The sequence below is a fragment of the Rhinichthys klamathensis genome, unplaced genomic scaffold (genome assembly GCF_029890125.1).
Source record: "Rhinichthys klamathensis goyatoka isolate OS25496 unplaced genomic scaffold, OSU_Roscu_1.1 h1tg000050l_1, whole genome shotgun sequence".
Taxonomy (NCBI): domain Eukaryota; kingdom Metazoa; phylum Chordata; class Actinopteri; order Cypriniformes; family Leuciscidae; genus Rhinichthys; species Rhinichthys klamathensis.
The window spans coordinates 141232-167076 of NW_026606596.1; the positions used below are offsets into that span (position 1 = coordinate 141232).

The 25845-nt window shown below is 39.6% G+C and overlaps 1 protein-coding gene across 3 annotated transcripts; it reads left to right on the forward strand.

The window, feature by feature from the left end:
- Nucleotides 1-1608: 1608 nt before the first annotated feature.
- On the forward strand, nucleotides 1609-25575 carry LOC130082772 (tapasin-related protein-like). 3 transcript variants are annotated; one of them, XM_056247627.1, is made up of 6 exons: nucleotides 16242-16451; nucleotides 16986-17046; nucleotides 17147-17491; nucleotides 17612-17908; nucleotides 18041-18124; nucleotides 25207-25575. In XM_056247627.1, the coding sequence occupies exons 1-6, from the start codon at nucleotides 16416-16418 to the stop codon at nucleotides 25374-25376; spliced, it is 993 nt and encodes a 330-aa protein (XP_056103602.1). In that variant the 5' UTR covers nucleotides 16242-16415; the 3' UTR covers nucleotides 25377-25575. The 3 variants fall into 3 exon arrangements, with proteins under 3 accessions (XP_056103603.1, XP_056103602.1, XP_056103604.1); XM_056247629.1 differs by having other exon boundaries at nucleotides 17705-17908; XM_056247628.1 differs by lacking the exons at nucleotides 16242-16451; nucleotides 16986-17046; nucleotides 17147-17491; nucleotides 17612-17908; nucleotides 18041-18124 and adding exons at nucleotides 1609-1652; nucleotides 1817-2158; nucleotides 2253-2534; nucleotides 2623-2718.
- Nucleotides 25576-25845: the final 270 nt, after the last annotated feature.

Consider the following 25845-nt stretch of genomic DNA (forward strand, 5'->3'; position numbering starts at 1 on the left):
ACACACACAGACACACACACACAGACACACACAGACACACACACAGACACACACACAGACAGACAGACACACACACAGACAGACAGACACACACACAGACACACAGACAGACACAGACACACACACACAGACACATACACAGACACACACACACACACACACAGACACACACACAGACACAGACACACACACACAGACACACAGACACACACACACACACACACACACACACACACACAGACACACACACAGACACAGACACAGACACACACACACACACACACACACACACACAGACACAGACACAGACACACACACACAGACACAGACACAGACACAGACACAGACACAGACACAGACACAGACACAGACACAGACACAGACACAGACACAGACACACACACAGACACAGAGGGCAGCCATTTTGCTCTGGCACCCAGAGAGCACTTTGGGGTTATGTGCCTTGCTCAAGGGCACCTCAGCCATTTCCTTTTGGAATTCAGAATCGAACCCACACCAGTCTGACTGCATTATTGCAATCTCTCTTGGCACTTTTTGTCACATTACTTTTTGGGGTTTTTGTTATGGTATTTGGACTAATGATGTTGAAAATGTATTTTACTTACAAATGAATTTTTTTGTAGATAAATAACACGTCATAAAAATGTTTTGCGTCAAAGCCGCTCTAGTGTCAAACCGAACTGTCACTATCTCACACTATCTCTTGGCACTGATAAACTTGTGTGTTGCAGTAAAATAATGATTATTATCACTGTAGTAATGATCATGTTTTGAGTAAAGTTATTTTCTGTTCTAAGTAAATACCAGTGGTTTACACAGGTTACACATGGTGCGTCATAGGCCTGAAACTAAATTTTCCAGTCTTGCCCATGTTTGTGGTTGACAAGTATATGAAGATATGATGCAACTCTTACATCCTTTTCTTTCAGTTAATTCCAGCTAACAAGCAACTTAAGAGTATAAAATTAAAATAAATGTATTAAACTATATTTACATCTCTATATTAAACTCTGTTGGTGGATGAACATTGGATAAACAGTCCTGAGCGTAAGATTTTGTTTAGAGGAGTTCTTATTTATTTTGATTTATTTTTGTCTACCTAGCATCTTATTAAAATGAGTGATGCAATATACAAGGAATTTGACGGGATCCAGGTGATATATTGTTGTCAACTGCTGCTAACCTCTGCATTACTTAAAGAGGAAATCACCATGCCAGCCCAGTTTTAGCTTGAGACGCTTGAGCAAAAGACAGATAGATTGCAGCCATATTCGACACTTTCCCAGGAAAGAGGGATGGTGAGTATGTGATTCTTATGAAGATGTGTGAAAATAATTTTAGATCTAAATGAATATTGCTAAGCTGAAAGAAGTTTTAATCTTTCTTTTGTTTTTGTTACAACGGGGGAAAATGCAGCTATCACGATCTGCAAAATAAGTTAACAAATTTCAAAAGTTAATGCTTCTTAAATTTCAGTGTCTTAATAAATATGCTGCTCTGAATCTTATCACTTAATTCATGAGATCTTTGTTGAAATTATATTCATATGATATTTCTGTTTAATGTGTAATCTTTTTTGCAGTGTTTCTCTCTGATCTGTTGTGGATGGATGCTGCTGTCTTCGGTTTTCGGTAATAGAAATTGCATTAAATACCCACTAACATAAAGAAATCAAAAGTACTTGAAGTTGAATCTATCAGAATTTTTGTGCCTCAGCAAAAGACACAGGAAGCACCTGCATGTGCGACGAGAGAGAAAGCATTAGAAATTCAAGTTGCTGGTCTTTGTTTTTCAGCTTTTGGCAATGCGGCAGCAAATAACACTATAACGTTATTTGTCAATCATGGACAATCTGCCAAAATTAGCTGCAACTACAGACGAAAAAATGACACAGAAATCATGACAGTGAATCTTCAAACATTCAATCATACACTGTGTTCATATTTACATATGGATTCATGGAAAAAACAAGATTGTAAAGATCACATCAGATTCATTTGGATCAAAGAGACTATGGAAATATCTTTTGAGCTATTAAATCTCCAAAATCAGGACACCGGCACATACACCTGTACTGTGAAGAGGATTGCAAAACCACCTGAAGAGGATCTGGGAGTAGAACGAGTTCAAGTTTTTGGTAAATACTTCTTTGTACTCAGAAGAAAAAAAAAACATTAATAGATTTGTTGATAGATAGATTATTATAATAATGTTTTCGTGAATTCCTGCAGTACGTCCCGTCTTGTCTCTGTCCTGTGAGAAGTGGCCTAATGGATCTCCCATGCTTATGTGTTCTGTGGGATTTTACCATGATTCTCTTGAACAGCTGTGGATCAGAGATGGAGACGTCCTCAACAGCTCATACTCATACAAATCATTTAATGGATCCTCATATCTTGTACTGCCGCCACAAACCTTCAATGACACAATCTACTCTTGCTGGGTAAACCACTCATCATTAAACCAACCACTTGTGGGGAATTTATCAAGCTCTGTCTGCTATGAAAGAGGGGGTAGGTTTTGAGATATTGCGCATTTTTTATTTAAATATCATATCATATACTGTATTTATGAGGTCTTCACAATTATTCTGTCTTGTAGGTGTGACAGTGAATGTAGTGTTTATCATCTCTTCGGTGTTGGCTGTCTTTTTGATCATTGCATTCATGTTCATTGCAGTCATGTGTACATTTTACAGTAAGTCTCACTGTCCATTCTAAAAGTCTCTTTGTTTAAAAATGTCATTCTGAAACTGGAACTGTGTAAAACAATTTTTTTGCAAAAACAGGGCCGTTAAAAGTGTTTCTCTCAGAATATCTTGATATTAATTATAAGAAAAATGTCATTAGGCATCAAGTGTCATGTTATGTTGTCACATAATAAAAGAAGTAACATTATACCTCAGCAGCCACAAATCTTACACGCTTTTAGTACCTGTTCTTGGTTTTATTGGTAAACCTTAACACCCTCTGTCATCTATCTGAACCTGATCATGCCCACAAATGTACAGTTGTTGTTCTATTTCAAGTAATAGAGTGTTCATTTCCCCTCACATGTGATTTACGTCACCATGTGCAATGACTGAATACATTTTTTAATGTTCTTCCAGGAAGAGCAAGTTCACAGTCTGTGCCACCTGTAGGAATGAGGAACGATCACCTGCATTCTGAGATATTGTATTCAACACTGGGTGACCATCATCCAGTTCCATGCAGCCCTGTTGAAGTAAACACTGAATAAAGACACTATACAATGACAGATCTCTACCCTTATACAACAGGTAGTTCTGGTCTTCCAATTTGATTGACAGAGTAGCGTTCCAAAAGTGCATTAGTGGAGGAGATTCGTCGTGTTTTTCAGCAGGTTACATCAATACGCCAAGTAACAATTGATTGTTATATTAAACAAGTTGTCATTGTCATGCGTTCAATTGATCATGCATTCAGTTCATTTGTTTAGAAACATGGAATCATTCTGTAATTTTAACAAGCGAGTCTTTAAATCATTCACTCAACCAAGTGATTAAAAAACTGATTTGTTCAAACACGTTTAATTTAGGAACAAAACAAGTGACTCTTAATGGGTGATTCATTGAATCGTTCACTCAACCCATTCGTTCAAATAACAGTGAATCGTTTTGTTACTTAATATTAACATATTGCTTATTGTGCATAAACAAACTGTTTTGTTTCGCTCGGACATTTAACGGCGTACACATACACGCGGAATCACTCCGACATTTAATGGCGTAGGCATACACGCAAAAGATGACGGTTCGTTTCGGCGTGGACATGCACGCGGATAGCTCAAAATGTGTATAGATAACACGCCACTTGACTTGAAAGTGGCGTGTATGTTTACGCAAAGTCATGATGTCATGTTGTTTTCTACAGTGTTCTACAGTATTCATTCTGTAGATTTTGGGAAGTTTGGTGTTGACAAATTTCACACGATGTTCTGATGTTCTGATCTCGTTATTATGGAAATTTATGAAAGTATCTTGTCCTCAGTCATTTAGAGTGTGTTTTTTTTAGTAACCATTCACAAAGTCGACAAGTGTATGATACGTAGTATTTTAAAATCTGTTCAGATTTTTAAAAGTTGTGTTTTCCAGACTTAGTCACCACGAAATTAAAATCCTTGAAATTCTTGTTTATTGATGGAATATTCAATTATTTATTATAAATTATTTACCACCAAAAACAGTCACCACCAAATGGCAAAGGCTCTAAAAGGGCATCATGGCAGGATGCACGATTTCCGTGGCCCTGTTCATAGCGGCTATGAATCTGTTGCTAAAGGCAGGAGGAAAGCAGTGCAGAGGCCCGAAAGCAGACGACGGCACAAGACATCCCACTTGTCGAGCTTTCATGGACGACGTGGCGGTGATGACTCCATCTAATCAGGGGACACAGTGGATCTTGAGCGCACTGGAAAACGCTGATGGCAATATGGTCACGCCTACAGTTTAAACCGTAAAAGTCTAGGAGCCTCAGTATCTTGTAAGGGAGGCTAACAGGAATCATCTTCAACATCCAAGGCTCTGAGATCCCAACAATCCAAGATCAAAGGATCCGATGCCTCGGAAAGCAGTACGACAGCTCCCTAAAGGACAGTGGGAATCTCACTAAAACAAAGGCCCAGCTGAACACCTGGCTTAAAGGGTTAGTTCGCCCATTTAAGACATGAAGTTGTATGCAATCCTTACCAGCACTATAGTGCATACACACTGACCCACTCTGTAGTCACCTCCCTGGTCATAGTTCTGGCCGCTGGAAGTTTTTCAAGAAAGTACTCCCGGTTAGTTTCCGGGGCCTCAAAAAACTGCGTTTTTACGTGAAAAAATTATTTGCGTTTCAAAGCTTGATTAATTTACCACACAAAAAAACATGCCAGACAAAATTCATACCTCAGTTTTAATCGGCACTATTTTCTTTCCCTTTCTATCAATCCGCGCTGCTGTCAACGTCAACAGTGCGCACGTTCCGATAAGCTGTTGATGTTACACCCCTGAAAAAGGGGAGAAATAATCACGAGAGTGATAGAGTCAGGTTTCCTCACTGAAAACTTTAGTGTTATGAGGAAAAGACCGCGATTTCCCCGGAAAGATCACTTTGGCGATCACAGATTAACACTTTTTACCCATAAATTAGGCACTACAAAATTAATTAATCAATCTAACGTTTACATATTCCTCTATTAATTTTTACCCTTTGTACACATGTCAGATTTGAACTTTTTAACACAATTATATGAATTGAAATTATATTAATTGTTTCAATCCCTATTACTAGTAGGCTACTGGATGCATTGTCTTTTTAATCTTAGATACTTTAAGATCCTCACATCCTATTAATTGACTAAAACCCTTTTTGCCCATTACCTTACAGCAAGTGTTTCTATAAACTGTCACATTCTCCCCGACAAAATAAATGTCGTCCCGACATTACCAACATTCATCTTAAAGAGTCTCTTATGCACTGGACCTAGAAAATCATCTTTTGTGAGTCCGTACTTGAGCAGAGGTCAAAGGTCACAGCTCAAATAAAGTCAACGCATTATCCACAGTCCATATCTGTCGACCAGCTGTATAAACAGTCCATAAGCAGTCTTTTCTCATACTGTTAATTCAACAGTCCATCAGGCTCAATGATCTGTACGCATAGTCTGAAAATTGTCTCTTGCAACAGTCTGTGAATTAAGTCAAACCTGTCATCCCTAGCATTATGATTGCTGAAGTCCATACATGCAGGGTGGCTGAAGGTAATATTGGTGTGGTGATGGCAACCACGGAACCAGTCCTGGTGCAGGGTAGACAGAGAACAATTGCGGTTGTGGCTGGATACTGTACAAGGAAGGCCTACCAAGCTGATCATAGGTGATACGTCTTCGAGGGTGTCTTTCTCTTTGTGGCCGCTGATGGGCTGGGTCCTCAGGTTCAGCAACAGCAGTGTCCTCAGGTTCAGCAACAGTAGTTAATGAAGGAAAGGCCCTTGGTGGACGATCATCAGGCAAGTTCATCTCTTCAGCAGGTAGGTCTTTAACGGTTGTTGTCCCCTCCAACTGCTTCTCAACAAAGAGCTGTGCTGGTAGCATATCAGGAACTGGCACTACAACTGTCTCTTTCAGTGGTGGAGGCCTGTGTTCCGACTCTCTCGCTGGTTCAGTGTATGTGGGGACCTGTAGCGGCTCATGATGAAGGTCATATTCATCCCCGCTGTCTTCATCGGAGTCGAGAGACTGTGATGCAGGCTGATGTCTCCTTTTTTTCTTACTTTTGTCCTCGTTAGTCATTTCTGGTTGTGTCTCAAAAGGTAAGTGGTCACAGGACATGAGCAGATTTCTGTGCAGGACTCTGGAGCGGCCCCTACCCTTTTCTGGTCTCACTTCATAAATCGGCAGGTCTGAACCCATTTGTCTCACTACTGTGTGAATTGTATCTTCCCAATAGTTACGGAGTTTACCTGGTCCTCCTCTTGGTGTCAGGTTTTTAACCAGAACTCGCTCGCCAGGCTGTAGCACTGCACTCCTAACTTTGGTGTCATAATACTTCTTACTTCTTTCAGCATTTTTCTGAGCATTTTCATTTGCAATGGCGTATGCTTCCTCCATCCCTTGTTTCCATTTCTCCACGTAGTCTCGCTGGTTACTGGGAGCTGCCTCTGTGCACAATCCAAAGAGCATATCAACTGGAAGCCTGGGTGATCTCCCAAACAGAAGAAAAAATGGTGAATAGCCGGTCACTTCACAACGGGTGCAGTTATATGCATAAACTAGTTTGTGCAGAGACTCTTTCCAATTTGACTTTTGTGTCTCAGTCAGTGTCTTTAACATTTGCAACAAAGTTCTGTTCATACGTTCCACTTGACCATTACCCATCGGGTGATAGGGTGTTGTTCTGGACCCTGCCATACCACTGAGTTTCTTTAACTGACGGAACAACTGATTTTCGAACTCTCCCCCTTGGTCATGATGGATGCGGACGGGGAACCCAAACTTCAGGGCAAAGTCATTGAAGATGAGATTTGCAGCAGTTTTTCCTGACTTTGACGTGGTGGAGTAGGCTTGCGTGAAACGTGTAAAATGATCAACAATAACGAGGATGTACTCGTATCCGCCTTTGCATCTGTCAAGATGGAGGAAGTCTATGCATACCAGTTCAAATGGCTGTGTTGTCACAATGTTCGTCAGAGGAGCTCTTATTTCATGGCTTGGCTTTTTCTGTTTGACACAGCTACAAGTTTGAGTCACATAGTGCTCAATGTCAGATTGCATATATGGCCAGAAGAAGCGGTCACGTACTAGTGATACAGTGCGGTCAGTACCTTGGTGGCCCATGTTATTATGTAACTCTTTCATCACTTTACCTTTGTACTGCTCTGGTAGAACTAACTGCTTGCGGGCTGTAGTGATTCTGTACAGAATGCCATCACTGTCTACTGTCAATTTGTCCCATTCTCGGAAAAGGCATTTTGTCTTTGAACTGGATTCTTTTTGCTCCTTAACTGGCGGTTTGGAACCAGACCGTTTGAAATCGAGCACAGGACGGATGACCGGATCAGATTCTTGTGCTCCTCTTATCTCATCTTTTGGAATCGAGCTGATTGATGCAGCGGTTGTCTCACCTTCAACTGATACTGACATAGATGCAGCCAAAAGTGACCAAGTTGCAACAGACTCTTTCTGTACCTCTACTGCTTGTATCGTGGCGGCAATAGTGTCTGGTGGAAGCTCTTCAGAACATTCTCTCATCAGTGACTCTACATCCAGTGGCATCCTTGACAAAGCATCTGCATCACTGTTCTCTCTACCTGGCCTGTACTTTATTGTGAAGTGGAAGTCAGCCAATTCTGCGACCCACCTGGAAGTAGTTGCGTTCAGTTTTGCAGTAGACAGAATGTAGCTGAGCGGGTTGTTATCACTGTACACAGTGAATGTCGGAGCATAGTATAAATAATCATGGAACTTATCAGTGATTGCCCATTTTAGAGCTAGGAATTCTAGCTTGCCAGAGTGGTAGTGATAGTTCTTTTCAGCTGCTGTAAAGGTTCGAGAGCCATAAGCAATTACCCTAAGCTTCCCATCTTGCTTTTGATAAAGAACTGCTCCCAAGCCTTGGTGTGATGCATCAGTATGTACAACAAATGGCTGAGTGAAGTCAGGGAAACCTAAGACTGGTGGGTGGAGCAAACAGTCAATCAGCTGTTCAAGTGCCTGTTGGTGCTGGTCAGTCCACAGGATTGGCTTGTTTGAGGGCACCACATGACTTACTTTCTTTGGTTTTGTTTTTCGTGGGTGGTCAGAAACTTTCTCTGAATCTGCTTTCAGGAGGTCATACAGACAGCTGGCCTTCCTAGAAAAGTCTTTGATGTACTGTCTGTAGTAAGTGAGTAAACCAAGCATTTTTTTGAGCTGGCCCACCGTCTCTGGTCTGATTTCTTTCAATGTTCTTACTGCTTCAAAATCAGCTGGGTCAACTTTACTGCCCTCCGCAGACACTATTCTTCCCAAATAACGGACCTGGGGTTTACAGAGGTCACACTTACTTGGCTTGAGTTTGATGCCATACTCTCTGAGGCGCTGTAAAACTTTACGTACATCATTCACATGGCTGTCGAAAGTTTTACTGAAAACTAGTGTGTCGTCAAGATAAGGAATGCAGATATTATCCCGGAGCCCTTCCAGACATTCCTCCATACAACGCTGAAAAGCTGCAGGAGCGTTCATGAGACCGAATGGCATGCGTATCCACTCATAGAGTCCCCACGGGGTCACAAATGCTGTCAGTGGTCTGCTTTCCTCAGAGATAAACCCCTGGTGATATGCTTTTCCCTGATCCAAGAGGGAGAACCAGGAATTACCACCTAAGCTGTCTAGGATGTCTTGGACCCGAGGGATTGGCTGACGGTTGGGATGCGTCTTTTGGTTCAGCTCTCTGTAATCTATACACAACCGGAGGGTCCCGTCCTTTTTCCTGACGCACACAACCGGTGAAGAGTATGAAGAGTTTGACTTCCTAACCCATCCTTGAGCTATGAGGTCATGAAGGTAACCTTTCATCTCCTGATACAGTGGCCTGGGCACTGACATGTATGTGCGATTGACTGGTTCCGAGTCCTTTTAGAGAAATAGTCATTTCCAATCGTTCAATGCAGCCAATGTCATTGTCTGATCTGGAGAAGGAGTGACACTCTTCTCTAAGCATTTGCCTAACTACCTCTCTCTGCTCTTCGGCTAAATGACTTAACTCTACTGGTGGATCCCACTGTTCACTAAAACTACATGGGGCTTGAACGCTGGTATGATTCACTGTGGCTGAGGTGACAGCTTTTTCAAAGACTTGGGCAGGTAACACAGTCATTATGGTTTGTACTGTACCAATTATTGTGCGTCCTAGCAGGACAATGTCGTGGTCAGTGGGGTTAGAGACATCAAGCATAATGACTGGACAAGCACTTTTCCTGACTCTGACTAATGTGTCAAACAACTCAAGTCCATCTGGCCACTGAGGGTTCAGGTCTGGCTGAAAAAGCATTGTCGTGTCCTCTTTGAAAGGCTGGGAAGCTACACGGCACTCAATCTGAATACTACTGTGTTTTGGTACAGCAGCCTTCTTTTCCTTTATTTTCACCTCATATTCATCTGTCTGTTCTGCACTAACAGCCTGTATGAAAGCGCTCACCTTGTTTCTTTTGAGGCTTGGAAAAGCTTTTCTCACTGTACTGTACCGTTTAGTCTTTTCGGTCATTGCCAGGATGTGCTCGATGACATTGAAACCTATGATGGGATGAGATAGGTGACAGCCTTTCATCACCAGCACTGGGATGATCAGTTCATTTGTTTGGTCAGTTTCAGAGGCTAGCCGAAAAGTTGTCTCAATCCATCCCAGGTACGGCATTTCAGTCCCATTTGCTGCAGTCAATCTTAGCTCATCAGGTGAGTCCAGGATTTCTGAAACATCCCTCAGCCTTGCGTTTGGGAGGGATTCCTCTTTCCATCGTTCATCAATGACTGAAACCTGAGAGCCTGTGTCCCATAGAGCTTGGAGGTGTTGGTGATTCAGGTAACACTCAACAAGGCACTGTCTACCGACTAGGGAGGTGACCTTATGGGGGTGGCAAACCTGTGCTAGAGATGATAAAGAGTGGGCATTTTCCTCTGTGCAGGAAAGCTTTTCAGCAGAAGAGTCAATTTCCAGGTGAGTGCATGTTTTCTTATGTTTGGTCCAATGTTGGTTTTGACATGTTTTGGAACAATACAGTGTCTCTTTACATGATGAATATTGTTTCAGGTTCTCCATTGAATCTTCTCTGGCACAATTTGCACATTTCTGGGACTTTTCGATAGCTATGGTTAACACTCGTCCCTCAGCGGTAACCCTTTCCCGTTTAAAGGGGCCTCTCTTGATGGTCTGACTCCCCGGATTTTACATCCAGCTTGAAAATGTTCTCCACTCCCACATCAGAAGCAGTGTGTACAGCGTTCATCTGTTCTGGCCTGCTGGCAGACAAAACACCTCCTTGTAGCTTGAGCAGAACGGTTTGTATACCAGTTAGGTGCATATTGATGCTGTGCAGGGTCAGATGGTGCTTGGAGCTGATTGTAGTTGCTGTAATACTGCTGCTGGGGCAGGGGTGGCTGGGGTTCCCTATCGGCCCTCCTAACTGGAGGTGGGGCTTAAACATAAGGCTGTGACTGAAACATAGGCTGCTGTAATGTCTCCTTAATCTGAGCTATCTCTGCACTGAGACCTTTTAGAGAAGCTACACCCGTCTTAAGTTCAGCTAACTCTGTTAATAGTTCTGCGGGTATCTTCGCTTTGACTTCCTTCACATAACACTTGGCAGATGGCGTATCTTCTGACTGGACTACACTGACAGTCGTAGAAGGCTGTGTGGCATTAAACCGCTTTTTGTTTCGTCTTTCTATTTCATTAGCAACAGCAATGTTAAGCTTCTCTAACAAGACCTCATCTGACATTTCACTATCTAGCAGGAGGGGCTGCATGTCTATCCTGATACTGTCACTCTGGAGACCTGTAAGGACGGTGTGTAAACACATGCGCTGGACCAGCGCCGGGTCATACTTAAGTCCTGATTCTGACTCCTGGGACGCAAACAGTACTTTCTGCCTCAGATCGAAGACGCGCATCAGGAAGCTTTGAGGGGTCTCCTTGCAATGCTGTGACTCAGAAGTTAGCTGCTTGTAAAGCTCTGTTGCGCTTTTCTCTTGAAAGTGGGAACGCAGGATGCATCGAAGTGTGGGAAGAGTTAGCTGGGGTTTACCTTCCAAGTAGCTGCGGAGCTGTGAGCCTAAAGAAATAGCCCTGATTACTGCATCTACAATCTCTACCTCAGGATAACCTCTGTTAAGTCCATTCTCAATCTGATGGGCAAGGCTGGAAAAAATCAGTTTCTCTTTCTGGCCCGGTTCACCTATCTGCCCAGAAATTTTAAACTCTTTGCGCCAGTATTGACTGGGCGAGGGCTGCATGCTCACCTGACGATGGACAGGGGTTTGGGGCTGGTGCAGAGAATCACTGATCATTGCATTGACTGCAGTAATCTGCTCGGTTTTCACTCCTTGATGTGTTCCTGTTGTTTCCATATCATGTTCCGTTTGCTCTGTTTTGTTATCCATGCCACTGTTCATCTCCGCCATTTTGTCTTGAAGTAGCAACAATTCTGACATGCCGTCATCTTCTAACTCTGCCAATTCCTCTCTTTCAATGAACATCATAATAAGAGTCATCAATGATATGCGGGATTTGTCTTGGACATTTCTTCTCTGTTCGCCTGATATGCCAAGAAAATCACATATCTCTAGTAAGTTGTCCTTGGTCAGGATGTGCAATTTCCCTACTAACTCTCCCTGTACCTCTTCCAAGGTGGTTGTCATGGTGACAGGACAGGAGGAACTTTTACCATGCAGGACTTGAAACTGAACCCGATGGTCTTTACGGTCTCTGATGATCTCTTAATGGCCTCAGTTGACATGTACTTCACCACCAGGATCCAGGTCCCTTCGAACAGCAACACTTTCCTCCCTGCCTGGGTTGTTATGGGGGGATTTAGCTGGCTCTGAATTCAGCAACCAGTATGTGGCCACCGGACATCTGAACAGCAATCCCAGCGGGGCCTCCAAAATGTTACACCCCTGAAAAAGGGGAGAAATAATCACGAGAGTGATAGAGTCAGGTTTCCTCACTGAAAACTTTAGTGTTATGAGGAAAAGACCGCGATTTCCCCGGAAACTTGGGTGGAAGACAAAAGCAATCGATCACGCCGCATAGATTAAGATCACTTTGGCGATCACAGATTAACACTTTTTACCCATAAATTAGGCACTACAAAATTAATTAATCAATCTAACGTTTACATATTCCTCTGTTAATTTTTACCCTTTGTACACATGTCAGATTTGAACTTTTTAACACAATTATATGAATTGAAATTATATTCATTGTTTCAATCCCTATTACTAGTAGGCTACTGGATGCATTGTCTTTTTAATCTTAGATACTTTAAGATCCTCACATCCTATTAATTGACTAAAACCCTTTTTGCCCATTACCTTACAGCAAGTGTTTCTATAAACTGTCACATTGATAGCGCGACTCGCTGACAACATGTCTGACTGCGAAACTTCTGATGATGAAACCAATTTTAGCACAATGTCAGACGGAACAGATGATGATGAAAGTAATTTTAGCACAACGCCAAAGGGATACCTTTATGAACCAGAGTATACCGATGCCGAACTTCAACAGATGGAGATAGAACGGGAAGAGAGAGAGCGAGAGGACAGAGATTGTGTGTGTTCAATCAAATAGTTTTCTCATCAAATTGTACCTAAATCCCTAAAAAATATATATATATATATTAGACATCTTTTCACGTGTTTTCCACTGCAGTCTTAACATCAGCTTGTTTACCGTAGGCTACAGTTTAGACATGGGATCATAAAGTTAGTAAATAGAGCTTACCCGTGGTACTGGTACAGCAAAACTCTTTAAAATCTGTTGTTGTTTTTTTTCTCCTTGGTTGGGGATGTAATCGTCTTCGCTGAAGTGAGCACTGTGACTGCACACACGATAATCCTTGATTTTGGATATTTTAGCTCCCGCAGAGTAGCCGGTGGCAACCAGCCAAAGCTGTCTCGTATATCCGAAACAGGAAAACGATGGAATCTGAACGGTGATCCCGGCACATTCTTGTGGTCACAGCCTTGGAATTTACAAGTTCGCACCATTGTTCATTTTCTACATTTTACGTCGTTGTCAATCGATTGTGTAAACACTATGGAACAGCTGATCGGAACGTGCGCACTGTTGACGTTGACAGCAGCGCGGATTGATAGAAATGGAAAGAAAATAGTGCCGATTAAAACTGAGGTATGAATTTTGTCTGGCGTGTTTTTTTGTGTGGTAAATTAATCAAGCTTTGAAATGCAAATAATTTTTTCACGTAAAAACGCACAGTTTTGAGGCCCCGGTAACTAACCGGGAGTACTTTCTTGAAAAACTTCCAGCGGCCAGAACTCTGACCAGGGAGGTGACTACAGAGTGGGTCAGTGTGTATGCACTATAGTGCTGGTAAGGATTGCATACAACTTCATGTCTTAAATGGGCGAACTAACCCTTTAAGGCAATTGAGCACAGCCAACTGCTGGGGAGGTTTAAAGTCGGGTGCTTTCAGTAAGGCATCATACCCGGCTGCAATGGACCTTCCTACTTTACGACTTTCCCATGTCCCAAGTGGAAGGAATGGAAAGACAGTGCAGCAATTTCTTGCGGAAATGGCTGGGAGTCCCCCATCATTCAGCGCAATTAACCTGTACAGCAAAACCTCCAAGCTTCCCTTGCCAGTCTCATCGGTGGTCGAGGAGTTTAAAGGTGCCCTAGAATGTGAAATTGAATTTATCTTGGGATAGTTAAATAACAAGAGTTCAGTACATGGACATGACATACAGTGAGTCTCAAACACCATTGTTTTCTCCTATTTACTTAAATCTCGTTTTTGAAAAACACCCCTGAAAAATAGGCGAATCTCCACATAACACCGACTGTGACGCAACAGTCGGGATCATTAATATGTATGACTCCAAGAATTTGCATATGCCATGTTCAATGCCAGGCGGAACTGCGCAGCCGAAGCATAGCAGTTGCTCAGTGTTTGGATGTACACATGAACACAAAAGTATTTTTTATTTCCTTCATCCTCTGGATGAATTTCCTAGCCTCTGAAGAAACAATGGGTTAATTTTATTTTCTTTGGAAATTTCCAAACATTTCACTGACGACTGTTTCCTTAACTTGGGCCAATACAGAGCTGGCCTCGGATCGAGCTATCAAGCAACACTTTCTGATGTGTAATTGTTCAAGTTCAGACAGGTAATCTTTCTCTCAAAATCGTTCAATACTGTTTGCATCAGTAAGTCAAGCCAGTGACTAAAATATCAACTTCACATCGTTTCTTTTAGTAGGATGAAAAAAAACTTATTTAAATTGTGAATAAATTATATAAAGAAAGCAATCAAAGAACAATCTTTCCACAGCGCGAGTTTATCTGGACACTTGCCAAACTCGTTATGACTTCAATGACGCACGTTACACTGCACAACGAAGCTCTTACTGTATTTACATGATCGTGTTTGCATTGGTGAAAGCATTAGAGAGAGTGCAGAAACTGCATTGCAATGATAAGATCTTCATGCTCGCGATCAACAGACTGTGATCTGCTTGCTCAATGCTCAGTCATCACGGAAACATTGTATGTGATGGGAATAGATCTAAATACTTTAAAAACATCTCACGATTCGTTAATCTCGATAGCTGTAATAGTAAAAACGTATAATAGCTGTAGTAAAATTATTCGAGAGAGTTTCACATGTAATACATAGCTATTTCATATGCAAGCATGTCAGCCAATCACAGCAGAGGCCGGTTACACACAGCAGACACGCCCCTTCAAACAGAGCGTTCAAATCAGAGGCTAAAATCAGGCTAGGAAAAATGCCTTTTATTTCTAAATTATGACTATTTTTGATCTAAAAAACATACTAACATTATAAGGGCAACCCAGGAAACATTATAAAATAATATAAAAAACCATTCTAGGGCACCTTTAAAGCCACCAAGGCAAGGGCAGTCAGACCAGATATGGTCCTGCTATCCAGGAGCACGAAAATCATCATAGTTGTTGAGCTCAAGGTAGCTGGGCCTTGGACACTATAGTGAGAAGAGGTGGAGCAGGGCTGATGCCAGAGCCAGAAGAGGCCTCGAGGTGTGGTGCAAAGAGTCCGCGAGGCAACCGAGGAGGAGCGCCAGGTGAAAGCGATCTGACTTGCGCCTCAGGGTAGATGGACGCAGTAGGAACAGGCACAGGAGCGAACGCTGTAATGGAAGGAACTGTGGCATCACCATAGTGTAGTTCCTACAGCTTGTGGCAAAGCATCTTTGATGTTTTACTTCACCATTTATCTTTGCACATCATTCTTTTTTCCTAAATCATGTGCCTTCATAATCTTTAATCAAAATTATTTTCTCTCCTTAACAGGGCAAAAACATTTCTTTACAATGGCAAGAATAAAAAGATGGCAAGCTTCAACATGCAAAACTAAACACTTAAAATATCACTTAGTGTATAAATAAATACAAGGAACACTTTTTCAAAGAGCTTCCTATTCATCTTCAACCAAAACCTATGTGCAACTGCAGGCAGTAATTAGGTCTGAGCACATCATCCATGTACTGACTTCTTTTTATTTCATATCTACATTTTCACACGTGACCTAAATGACAGCTTCTCTGCCTTTCACGTGTTTACAACCCCGCTGTGGTTAAAATAACTAGACCTCACCGCTTCTACAGAGCGTGAAGATGCTCTACAAAAGAGGTCTTGGTGCAGACAGTTATGAGCAAATGAGGTCTGCAAGACATTTGGTTTAACATTTAAACATCCTTGCACTTTTAGACATTGTCAGACAGCTGCAGGTCATGATGTTACTTCTCCATTGTAGCTTGGACAATGAGCAATGCCTCTTATATTGGTCCCGTCCAATCAGTGAAGCCATAAAAGAAAAGGGAGCTTTGTGATTGGCTGCTCCCTGGATGAATACAGATTAACTTTGTAGGTTATATGTCATAGAATAACTGCTTGAGAATCTCATAGTGCTCTTGATTGTCAGGACCTAAATTATAGAGTTTATTTTTATTTTTATTAAGCGTTAGTTTATTTTTCTTTCAGTCTACAAATTAAGTACTCTCAGACAGCCTCAGTCGGATTGGATGGGCTTGTTTCTGAGTTGACATAAATAACGTCGCCACCTCAGACCAATATCACTTCTCCATTTGCACCATCATGAGTTAGAACAGTCAGCGAGTCCCATGCAAAATGCAAAAGCGGATGCAGTTTCTGAAATATGAAATGGTGAGAATATGGGAGTTTTATATTACAATAATATATATATATATATATATATATATATATATATACAAACATATTTTTTATTTTACTTTATAAATCAGCATTTACTTTCTGACGTTTTTCATTCAAATATGATATATGTTTCAGTCAATGTGAAGCATAACTAAACAGTAATTCATGTGATATTTTGTAGTCTTGAAAATGTAACACTTTGTGGAAAGATAGCTTCTTATGAATGCTTGAATCTGATTGGTCAATTGTTGAATTCTATTGTCAAATATATTTGGGGAAATAATGCTTTATATTAACTAAAGTTGGGCTTGGCAAGTGGTCTCCTATTTGTGCTAGTTTCATGTATTTTGTACCCTCTCATTTAACAAAGTAGCCTAATTTCAGTTCAAATTAATATTTCATGTTTATTTATTTAACTAAAACACCTAAGCAGTCAGCCAGTCATTATTTCAGAACAAACGAAACCAAAAAATATATTTGTAGTATTAATATGTATCGCTGTATTTCTCTGTTTGTTCTTAATAGATATCATCAAAGTGTAACTCTGTGACCACATGTGCTCTGATGCTGCTGTCCATATTTTCTGGTGATTATACAATACTGTTCAAAATGTGAAAATTCACTGAATTGAATCCCTACTTTTTAATATAACTTCAAATGTAAAACTGAATTTTCATCTTTTTCAGTAATAGGTGGACATTCAGAATTCAATGGCATCTCAGTTCAGACTGTTCATCGAGGAAAGTCAGTCAATATCAGTTGTAAATACAAACCATCAAGTGACACTAAATGTTTCACAGTGGAACTGAAAACTAATAATAAACTGTGTTCATTAATGAAGAGTAACAATTCATTGATACATCACTCATGTAAAGAACACATTAGATTTATTCCAAAGACTGAGGAAATGTCATTTGAGGTATCAAATCTGCAGATAAATGATACTGGCACTTACATATGTGTTGTGACAAGAACCATACCACCTCCTTCTGAGCTTTTGGGTGAAGAAAGAACATTTGTTCAAGTGATTGGTAAGTTTATTATGAGTAGAATCAGAAATCATAGTGACTTGAGTGTATATCATATAACTGGGACAAATATCTGCTCCTAATACATGAGCTTTTTACTAATAACTCTTATATTTACTATAGCACACCCCAATGTGTCTGTGTCACATGTAAGAACCTCGGATGGATGTCACACGATTCTTTGCCTCTCTGAGGGGTTTTACCCTTCTGCTGTAGAGCAGGTGTGGATGAGAAATGGAGGATTTCAGAACGTCTCTCTCACATACAACATTAACAAAACCAACCCAGATGAATCATTCACCCTCCATTCATATTTGAATGTATCTGACTGTACAAACTACTCGTGTTGGGTAAATCACTCATCCCTGAGCCAACCAATGATTCTCCACCTGCCTCCTCCTGACTGTTATGAGAACACAGGTATTAAACAATATATATTTACAGCACGTAGCAATAAATACCATAGTGTGTCTTATGCAAAATTTGCACAAATTATTAGAATATTTATGCAATCATTGTTATGTAATTCTGCTCAATATCCCTCTTTCATAGGAATAAAAATGTGGATGACTCTGGTGACTTGTGTGCTGCTGATTCTTGCCATACTGATTATCACAGTCGTGTGTGAGCGTTTAAGTAAGTTTAATATTTGATCTCCAAAATATAGTCTGTTCTTATAAATTTAAAATCTGAGTTATTCTCTTGGAATGGAATTTTTAGCACTGAATAATGTGTGATTAATCTAGTTTATTTTTTGCAATCGATAAAAATAAATAAAAAAGAAACATGAATAAGTCATTCATGTTTATTTTTCTTGAATATTATGTATTTATTTAACCCTTAAACAGGCAAGAGTGGAAAATGCTAAGCAAAAAATAATTTCATGTCATTTTTTATATCATCTGGACTTAAATAAAACATATCCAAAATAATTTTTTTTTTAATTTGATATATTTTGGATTTTATGAGTTGTGACTCCTTAGTCACGTTGCCTGATTAGGGTATAAAAAAGGACCAAGTCATTAATCTGTTAACTGTTACTGCCACTGCATTTTTAAAACAATTATATCCCATACTTCACCTGATCTAATGACAAATGATATATCATTCGAAAGCTTACGAACTCAAGATTTAGCCTGTGAAACCCGTTTTGAAATTGGACGTTGCGTTACCATAGAAACGGTACTCTAAATTCTTTTATCGGGCTCCTCCCCTTTTGGGCATCGTCATGTTTCATAATTTATGATCAAAACCTTTTCTAATCTTGACAAAACACATATTGTCAGAAAGGTCCGAGTCTCAAGGTTCCATATTTTGTGAAATTTATTAATTTGTCATGGCAGAATGCATACAATTAAATTCAATGGAATGTAAGTCACCCGGTGGCTATTTTTGGTATTATGCCTAAACAACATCTCATGTGAACTTCAATTTTTGTGATATCAACTTCAAATTTGGAACACAACTTGGTTAGATATATGGCTTTGATTTTATAGTAATTTTATAGTAAAAATATTTTGTAAAATACATATTTTATAAAAAAGAAAAAATATTAAGTACAGTATATTTGATTTACTGTAAGTTTAAACTTCCATAACTTTTTCATACTTTCATTTTTTTAAGTACTTTCACTTCAGCAATAATCTGCTGACTGTTTTTTTTTAAAACAAGATCAAACTTAGGTCTATATTCCATCATTTAAGTTTGAATAGTGCAAATGTATGTATTTATAAATAAAGCCCTTATAAATAAATCCATTTTTTATACCCTAAACAGGCAACGTGACTCAGGAGTCACATACATTTCAAAACGTGCTAAATAACAACATGAACAACATATTACTTAATTTTCTCCTTCAGCACCTTAAGACAATGTTCACAATTAATGTTAGCAGTATTCTTTCTTTTTTTTTCAGAAGAAAAGTAAGTTTAATATATATTTACTTATCTCAAAATCTGAATGTTCTGCACATGGTTCTGCACCACTGGCAGCCATGTTGGATTTAGGTCAGGCTGACTAATTGATCACAAAAAATTTGAAGCAAATCATGTGACCAGCATACTCAAGACAGACCAGGCTGTCATAAGTGATAAAAGGATTTGACGAAAAAATCGTTCTTATGCCCCAAAAAAGACAATATAAACGATGTGACTCGTGAGTCACATTTCCTGTTTTAGGGTTAAGTTAATATCAATTTACGTTAATACGCAATTAATGTGTATTTAGCCTGGCTCTGCCATCCAGCACCCCCCATGTCATCTCATTGACAAATTCTTCCGGCAGATGACCCCGCCCTGCCCTTTGAACCATGTCCCAACCAACCCGATGAGCTGCAGCAGCACTTTACCTCAAATGTAGATTGTTCCGCAGAATTGTCAAGCCAACACCAGGATCATCGGTTCCCCTTCCGTATAAACAAAGGAGATTGAGCCATCGTCCTCGACGTCCTCCTAGCTGCAATTTCGTCCTGCACTCAAAAAAATGATATGTTGGCTTTACTTAACTTTTTTATGTAAACAGGTTCCACCGGTTCCACATAACTATGTTTTGTTAAACAAACATAATATGTTCATGTAACTTCAACAGATTTTCTGAGTTAAGTTTCTAAGAAAGTGGGTTCAATTATAAGTTCAGTGATTGAGGTCAAATGATTGTGAAATAATGATTATGTTAAATCACAACCAACACCATCAGACATCCTTAGTTCATTGTTTATCTGGCTGTTATAACTCACGTACAGCAACCAAACAAAATATAAAGTTAATAAGTTAATGGTCAAGAGCCTAACTAAAACACACACTTATCTCCATAATGGTGACTTAAACATTCCGGGTTTCTCCTTCAGAGATTCTGCTTGTTAACATCAGGTGTCTTCAATAATGCTCAATCATCACTCAGTTATTCACTTAATTAACTCTTTAGCTCAGAGTTTAATAGACCAATTTCCAGCCGACGTCACAGTTGCGTCACGGCGCTAGCTGGTGGCAGAACAAAGGGAAAACTGGAGGCGGCAAATACAAACCAGCACAGATTCGGCTACAAAATAAGGATCTTAAATTATTCTTCGTATTATTAAATGTCATCTTGTTGTGTTGTTGGGTGCAAGAATCAATGAAAAATTAATATGCTTTATCTGCAACTTTTTATTTCTAGAAAATATTCACCTCATTAAAATTGCACCGTAATGTCACTCTTTACATTGTCGTCTTCATGGTGCTGGCTAGGCAGAACTGCGGATCGTACCGCACAACTTGTACATGACCATTCAGCACATAGTTATAGGCATCTAAAGATTTATATGCCCTCCGTTTCTCTATCAGGTAGGTGTAGAAGTCAGGACACTCAACCGGAGGTAGCGTGTTAATCCTGTCAGATCGTCCAGCGTGTAGGCTACAGTACGGGTCGGCCAATCTGGTTCTGTCCGTTAAAATTAACTTTTGCAAATAACAATCGCGGTCCTGGACAGTGAGTGGCCTTGCACATTAAGATAAAATCGGATTTTCTCCAGTCATTGTTAAAAACAAGCTAACAAAACTTGCAGACTTTACGTTAGTGAAGCGGCCAGAGGGATCGTTCTGCCACCACCTAAGCTCCGCCCACATAAAAACGTCACCATGTTTACCAACTGAAAATTGGTCTATTGGGTCGCTTAAAATGACCAAATTCCATGATGTTGAAGTTACATGAACATATTATGTTTGTTTAACGAAACATAGTTATGTGGAACCTGTTTACATAAAAAAGTTAAGTAAAGCCAACATATCATTTTTTTGAGTGTGGCACAGGCAAAACTCTTCCTCGGTTTGCAAATGTATCCGTCTTTCCTCTCATCACGCTTCCAGTTGCCCTTCCAAGCGATTTCCCCTTTGATTTCGTAATGATTTCATAAGCTGTATGAACTGTTCGTTTTTTTAATTTCCTGGTCAACTGGTATTTGTAATGGGTATAACGTCAGTCAAACTGCACTTTTCTTTCGACTTCCGTTCAAACACACGCAAGCTAATGCGAAGTTTTTCTTGCATTTGAACTGCGAACACATGACCAATAGAAGATCGATATGTCAGTGTGACCTCTTGGCTTGCAGTAAAGTCGAGTAGATTGTATATTTTCTACATTTTGAGTGTTTTACCGTTTATGTTGAATTCATGTTTATAAAAAGACGCTTCAGTGAGTGACGTAATAAATTTTGCACGCTCAAAGTTTAGTGAACATGGTTAAAGCATAGACTGTAAAAAAGATGCACTGTGTGTGATTTTTAGCAGGATCTAGTGGTGAGGTTGCGAATTGCAACCAACAGAAGTTACGGTGACCGACAGGAAAAGATGTCGTAGTCTGAGTGAGACAGCATAGAGTAGCCATTTAATCAATGAGGTTTCTTTACAAATATTTTAAGAAATTAGGTTTACCTAATTATTCAGTAAAACGATGCTATTGCGAAATATTATTGTTACTTGTTCATCATTGTGTCAGAGTTTTATTTGCATTTCGCTGATTTTAGCTTGCTTCTTTGCACGAAGAACAATATAGTGACGAAACGCGTTTGTCCCTTTAGGGCTCCTGTAGAAACATGTCGTGGCATTTCAATGTAACAGGGCCCACGGTTTATGTAGATAGAAATTGCTCATTCTAAGGTGATAAAACATAACGTTCATTTAGCAAGGTCTTTATACACCACTGAAAACGTAGTTATGTATATGATATTGCATTTGTCAACAGATCCTCATAAATATTACACAATGCACCTTAGTAGGCCTATACTGCCCTACAAAGGCTAAGAGCAGTATCAGCAAAAACTCCAAACTGAGAAAAACAGCTTTTTGTGTTTTTCTTACACCAAATATAAGCATCGAATTAAATTTAACAACAAAGGGTACAATTAGATAGATCAAAGGGAGGTGAATATTAAACGTTTCGTTTTTTGACAGTCAGGCAAAATTTGGTAGTTTTATAGGCTATACTGCGCTTTGCCTTTGCATTACTGCGTATACTTACATGGCCATACAATAACATATAGCAGTAAGTGTAGCAAGTGATCATAATCACTTGTTTATATCATAAATCATAAATCACCAAAACCTTTGCACACAGCTGCAGCAGCTGCTTATAGTCATCAAAAGTACAGTATATGTTAATTATAACCAAACTATTAAAATTATGTGGCATATTATGTAAACCCCCGTTTTCTTGTTTTTTTTTTATTGACCGTTTTCTCCATCTTCATTCTTTCTGCTAAGCTGTGACTTTCCATCCCCTTTGGCATTATAATCATATTTTTCAAAAAACAAACAAACAAAAAACACGCGTTATTAGATTAATATATTTTAATTGTATCACAAAAGTGCTGTTTTTTTATGGCAATCATTAACGTATTGGTTTTATTTCAGTTTGGGATAGGTCTTCACATGTAATTACAAACAGTTTAAGTTTAATCATTCAGGGAATCAATATATCAATAAATGAAATATGAGCTATATACATATACAGTATGCTATAAAACCTGACTCATGCCCCACAAAGGCAAACTGCAGTATCATAGTAAAACAGACTGCAGTACGGGCAGATACTGCATTCTGCCTTGGTTTTACTCTACTTTTCTATACAATACTGCAACTAAAAATGTAAATTTATATAAGAAACTTATTAGGTAGCCATATGAAATTTTAACAGATTGTAGAGCAGATCCTGCACTTTTTATTTGTGCAAAAAAACATTTTGTGAAAAATTGAAGATACTGCTCTTAGCCTTTGTAGGGCAGTATAGGCCTATACTGTTTATATTTGCCTATGTAAAAAAAATTCTTACAAAAAATCGGTGTAGTTTGATCTCTAATTCAAACTAATATGCTTGTTCTCTGCTAGTTAAGATCTTCCCAATTATTTAAATAACACACATAACTATCTGTTCTGTTGAGTATGATGCTTTTACGTTCTCACATTTTCAAGTAAAGTGTTCGTTTTCCATGCAATGAAAAAAAGAGTATTCCTAATATGTCAGCAAATTTAAAAGCTGTTGTTAAGAATTGGTCATATTAAGTAAGATTCTTTAATGACAGCCTTAAAGCTGCTGTAGGTAACTTTTGAAAAAATGTATTTGCTATACTGTCATTATGTCCTGACAGTAGAATATGAGACAGATAATCTGTGTAAAAATCAAGCTCCTCTGGCTCCTCCCAGTGGTCCTATTGCCATTTGCAAGAAATACACGCTCCCGGTCAGAAACAACCAATCAGAGCCGGGAGGAATGTCTTAGCAGTGTCAGTCACGCTTCTGTACGCGCTGATCACACCCCTCTCTTGCACAGCGCGAGCGCCGAAGCGCGAGCCGTCGTTCAAACTCAAGATTGCCGACGTGCTGCAGCTGTACTTATGACGGAGAAACAACCTAAACTGCCAATTCTCGAGTGACACCTGCTCATAAAACAAAGAGGTAAAAAGAAAAAGACTGATGATGATAAACAAGCGAAAAAGAAAGAATTACACAGAGCCCATTGACTTGGTGTCAAAACTCTAGCCGCATAACATAAAATGTCACGCACTCTGCTAAGCAACAATTGAAACCTGCTAATTCACTGGCTTGTCATGTTGCTGAAATAATGTACTAGCACACCTTATCTAGCATTATATATCGCTAGAATAATTACTTACATACTGTAACGTTAGTTACCGTTATATTAACGTTATCTTACTAGCTATTTATAACTTATAGAAAGAGTGCAACGTTATAAAGTTACATGTAGGCTATTGGAAAATACATAATGATTTGAGGACCAGGTTTGTAGTCATAGTATGGGCAGGCCATAGTCAATGTAAAGCATATTATTGACGTTTAGTCCCTATTAGTGAATGTGCATATAACTTTTTATCCGCTGTTATCGGTGGCCCTGTTTAGCCTGCGCGTTCACGACGGGCTCCGCTGTGGAGGACGAGCTGTGGAGGGAGGGCTGTAGCGCAGCAGAGAGCAAGGGGGTGGGACCTGTAAGTTGTACTTGTTCAAATTTTCAGGCTAAGTCAACGGTTTCTCAAAACTCCCTACTGCAGCTTTAAATGACACCCATTGTGGTGAACTCATATTGCTTATGAATGGTAGATATTGCAAAGGCAATAAGTTGGAATAAGTCCCGCCTTCTAAATGATAGAGCCAATTGGCAACGTCACTGCAAACAGATAGGCCAGTGAGACGCACAAACTGTAAATGGGAAGGCAAAATAGTGAAATGATATGACATGCTAGTGCAAAATAGGCACTGTTTTTGGAATTAGCACCCCCAAATTAATTGAATTTGTGTTGAAATATAATGTAGTGTGGAGTAATTTTTTTTTTTACAGTAAAATACCCGAGTAATGACAGCAACTGTCGGAACGTGATGAAACCAAGGTTCTTTACTTTGACTCAAACTGAAATAACCAAAACATGAACAGCTTTTCAGATGCTCTGTTCACTCACGCACATGTATTATATAAGTGAAATACGCATGCGCCTCTTAGGACCCTTAAATCACAGCATGAATATCAGAGTTAGTCTTGTTTTACATGTTGTGCTTGTATTTATAAATTAATTTGAAGAAAATGAAAATTTTATACGGAATATAAACATATTAACAAAATAACAGTGCAAATTGTCTAGGGGTGGGAAGTGATGACTCCTCTTATGCATTGTTTTTTCTTATGGTCCCATAATAGCAATCAGAACAGATCAAGTCATTATTCTCATTTTCTTCCAGGAAGAGCACGTTCGCAGTCTGTGCCACCTGTAGGAATGAGTGTCACACCTACGCCTGTCCTCTACACTCACCTGCATTCTGAGACATTGTATTCAACACTGGGGGACCATCATCCAGTTCCATGCAGCCCTGTCGGGAGTCCGCTCATCTCCACAATAAACACTGAATGAAGACATTTTACAATGATTGATAGCCTGATCCATGTCTATATCATTCACTGACCAGACACCAACTTGTGCATGTGATTTATATTTCTATGATTTTTTACTTTGCTTAACATTTTGACTGTAAACACCCCATTTTGACCTTGAGGCCATGAGGTTATTTGCAGCTTCAGCACTTTAAGAACCCAATGAAATGGTTTGCTGAGTGCAGTTTTCTTTCTGTGTTGATGTAACCTATTTAAATAATTCATTAATAAATTGTTCATTCTTTATTTGTCACGTGTACTACTTTTGCCTATATGACCCTACATCCACTTTCCATGTAGACATTGTGTGGTTAAAAAAACCAGACCCCTAAATCATTTTCTAAGTTCAGCTCAGTCAGATCATGAAGATGATGCTCTAAAAAGAGTCTTGTTGGAGACAAATACGAGCAAATAAAGTCCACAGGACATTCGGTTTCACTATTTGAACA

What these genes read in the sequence shown, in the direction of transcription:
- LOC130082772 (XM_056247627.1), top strand. Translation starts at nt 16,416, where the DNA reads ATGCAAAAGCGGATGCAGTTTCTGAAATATGAAATG. An exon ending in AGTTTCTGAAATATGAAATG is followed by an intron (nt 16,452 to 16,985) that starts GTGAGAATATGG and finishes TGTTCTTAATAG; the next exon opens with ATATCATCAAAGTGTAACTC. An exon ending in GCTGCTGTCCATATTTTCTG is followed by an intron (nt 17,047 to 17,146) that starts GTGATTATACAA and finishes CATCTTTTTCAG; the next exon opens with TAATAGGTGGACATTCAGAA.